Here is a 3,604-nt window from a genome sequence, read left to right as displayed (position 1 = left end):
ATTACTTTACGCAAATTAGTGCGTAGATATTTTGCAAAAATGTTCTATAAATAATTTATGTACCTACATTTTGCATTTCATGCGTAAGCCAAACTCCCCCACATACAACTCAAACTCAAGTCAGAAACCCATTCAATAAGCCCATAAGGTCCATAACTATTTGGAACGAATGACAAAATAAGCCATGTTAATTGACCATTTAATTTAACATCAGCTCAATGCTTCATTTAACAATTTTTACACAATTTCCTAACAGGCTTGTAATCTGGGAAAATCATTGAGGATATTTTTTTAAAAGAACCATTTGCCTTCTAGTATAAGTATTTCTTCATAAAATGGAAGTTTTATTCTTAGAATTAATCATTGCAAGAAAATATTCTTAATTACTTAAAATATTTCCCATCCAAACTTGGATAGTTAATAAATTTCGTTTCCTTAAACTGTAAAAATGTGTTTTTTGAATGATTTATTTTAATATTTTAAGAATTTAGAACCTTTTATATTAAAAATTAAATTCAAATATTGTATCTAAATATATTAATTTTAAATTATCTGCAAAGATGCATTTACTTGTAACCAAAATTGCTAAGATTATCTGAATCGTAGATGTGTTTCAAAAACCGTACAACATTTTTTGAGTCCCAGGTATTCGAATTGTTTGCCCCATAGCATTCGGGACAATCGATTTTTCGGGGAAATTGAATTTTCGGAAATTTAGGATCCTCTGTGGTGTCATTAGCCAGACGTTCATTAACTTCGTTGTGAGCCGACCATAGCCATTCAATTTCCTCATCTCTCTGGTATGAGCGATTTATTTGCCGACGCTGAGCCATTTCCAAGAAGTGATTAACACAATCTTCACAGCCAAAAAAATGTTTTACAACACCATAAATGGTAATAAGTGAACCAATTGTCTGGGTATTATGGGGTGGTTTGGCTGCCTGTACGGTTAGGTAATGGAAGAGTGTCCACAGGGAACAGGTAAAACCCCGCAGGAATGGACGCGAGGAGACACAGCCCACATAACGTTTTCCCTTATAGATCTTTGGTACTTGTTTCTCCAATTCCTTAACCTGGTCCTGGAATTCGGCTCCAGTTAGTCTCTGCTGTTGGGATAATTTTTGATGCAGCAGAGTGAAAAATCTTTCACCAATTGCTCCTATCGGCTTGGAGAGGGCAAGCCAACCGATTAGCCTTCTCAATGCTATCAGACTGTCACCTTCTATAACCGATACCTTGGGGACTTCAATGTGTATGAGCTTATGAATTGCATTCTCCAAATCAGAACGATAGATCTGTAGTTTGTTTTTTAGCACATATGAAAGAATCATTTGATTCTCCTGATCCATAGTAAAACTTATATTCGGTGCCTGAGTTGTGGGTAAATAATGCACCCGAGATCCATGTACCCGGAAAAAGTCAGTGGTAACTTCTACATACTCATCTATGGTGTCTTTTCTAGGCTTAAGGATCATTGAATTGCCACTACGAGTGAAAATTACCAATTTCACCTTCTTTGGATCGACTTGGCCATCGTCTTTTAGCCATAACCGAATATCTTCTTTGGGATAAATACTTCCAAGGCTTGAATCCAAATTAAAATTTAGAAACAATTGTTGATCATCTGTGATCCTTACAACGACATCTTCCCATCTAATCGTTTTCAGCAGCAAGTCCCTGCCAATGGTTGATCCTTTCGGTTGATAGACAAGTACAATGTACTTAATTTTACTCTGCAATAAATCATTCTTCATCCATATGGTATTTTGATTATCATTTGACGTGATCAACTCAAATGTCGGTTGTCCCTCCGCTTCGTATGTATTGTTGCCCACTTGATTGGCCAGAAAATCAATAATGCCCTGGAAGTCCCGTAAGTTTGTGGTATTGCCAATTTCATGCTCAGAACGCCTAAAATTGGAATGAAAGAAACGCATCGTAGGTGTCTGTCTGATGCGATAGTCGCGACAGACTTTAACGTTTTGTTCCTGAGCACAATCGAACACATAAACCTTGAGCAGGCGTCTCCAATGGTGCAGTTGAATGGCTATCCTCTTGAAAGTGGGCACAAAGCGTCGACAATGGCCACAAAATATATTGATAAACTGCACAAATTTACCCATGGATGGGGCACTAAGTGCTAATTCCAGTGTCCTGTTGTCGAGTGTTTCTACATTATCGACTATGCTGTAGAGACTCGGTTCACTTTGACCCAAGCTTACTGCCATGTAGAGTGAGAGCACAACTACCAAACTGACCAATCTAAATGGCCGAATCATTTCCACACGATGTTTCCCGTTTCACTTTGTTGTTACAACTGATCTAGGTTCCCAAAAGCGCTTCGGATATTATAGTCACGTTTCGTTATGGCTCTGCTCGGTTACTTAACTACCTACCATAGGGAGAGCTGGTGACGTGTCTTTGTTTATGGTTTCAGAAAATGGGTAGAAGTGAACAAAGAAGATGATAACAAGAAGATCATACAAAAGGAGGCACATTTAAAAAGGATTCATCAATCATTTTACTATGATTATTATTATTACATTTTTAAAGTTCGCTAACTTAATGATAATTTAAACCATTATTAGAGAACGGTCTTTAAGAGAGATATCATTTAATCTAAATCATAACAGTCATTTAGATTCCATGTTTAGTCTATTTAATAAACCATCATCCTCTTTTACACACACAAGGAGAGAGGGAGCTCGGCGTCAACGAGTTTCCACAGAGTTTCTTACCACAAAATTGTGGAAAACAAATGCAACACTTTGGCATCAGCAACAAGTTTGCCAGTTAGTTAGTGAAAACATTCTAGATATCAAAATATGCAAAACTTTTGTGGCCTTCTCATTTACATGGAAATCTACACAGCTTCACAGCAGTTGACAGACAAAGATTAAGCCATGAAATCTGATACGTAAAAGGCAAAGACCGAAAATGCTTCGAAAATTGTATGCCCTTTCTTTGATATGCTTAATAATTACTTCAAAAGATAATTAAGTATGTTATTTGGTCGAGAAAGGATACAGATTATCGCAAGGTCTGATGACAAAATAAAATCCACCAACTTTGAGTTAGAGTATTAAGAATTAAACCTAAATTTAAAATAAAAGAACAACACTAAAACTTTCACCAAAAAGTTGGTAGTGTGAAAACAATCTGTCCGCCGCTAGGCAACTTGTCGGAGAAGCCTCAAATGCAGCTTAAAACTTTTTGGCAACAGTTTATGCGATCCCAACGCCTGCAACTCTGGCTGCCAAAAATCCTTGCAACTTTACGCCTGCTAATTTAATTGCAACAACGAGAGACAGCGCCCTCCCTAGAGACAAGTGGCAACTGGTAACTGGCAACTGGCAAGTGAGTACTGGAGGCTGTCGTCTGTTGTTATGTTGGCATATTTTATGGCAAATTAACTGTGAAAAGGCGTTGCAGTGGAAATTGTTAAGCGAATTAGGCAGCTCATGGCAAGAGAGAGAGAAAGAGAGTCTGATCGGAAAGTGAATATGTATATAGATTACGTATGTGTGTGTGTGTGTAGGGCATCATACAAACACGATGAGTTCAAAGGACTTTATGCAAATTTTATGAAATGAATTCATAGGCA

At 37.3% G+C, this 3,604-nt stretch overlaps 1 protein-coding gene across 1 annotated transcript; it reads right to left on the bottom strand.

Moving 5' to 3' along the window:
• Positions 1-566: 566 nt before the first annotated feature.
• Positions 567-2,291, bottom strand: LOC137585890 (sulfhydryl oxidase 1-like). The gene has a single exon (XM_068301904.1). The coding sequence runs from the start codon at positions 2,277-2,279 to the stop codon at positions 567-569; it is 1,713 nt and encodes a 570-aa protein (XP_068158005.1). The 5' UTR covers positions 2,280-2,291.
• Between the last annotated feature and the right edge of the window lie 1,313 nt (positions 2,292-3,604).

Source organism: Drosophila tropicalis, unplaced genomic scaffold (assembly GCF_018151085.1).
Source record: "Drosophila tropicalis isolate 14030-0801.00 unplaced genomic scaffold, ASM1815108v1 contig_878, whole genome shotgun sequence".
NCBI classification, from domain to species: domain Eukaryota; kingdom Metazoa; phylum Arthropoda; class Insecta; order Diptera; family Drosophilidae; genus Drosophila; species Drosophila tropicalis.
The sequence above is the reverse complement of the archived record's forward strand: the minus strand, read 5'-3'. Positions and strand labels throughout refer to the sequence as shown.

Coding starts and splice junctions, on each gene's coding strand:
- LOC137585890 (XM_068301904.1), bottom strand. CDS start 2,279: ATGATTCGGCCATTTAGATTGGTCAGTTTGGTAGTTGTGCTCTCACTC.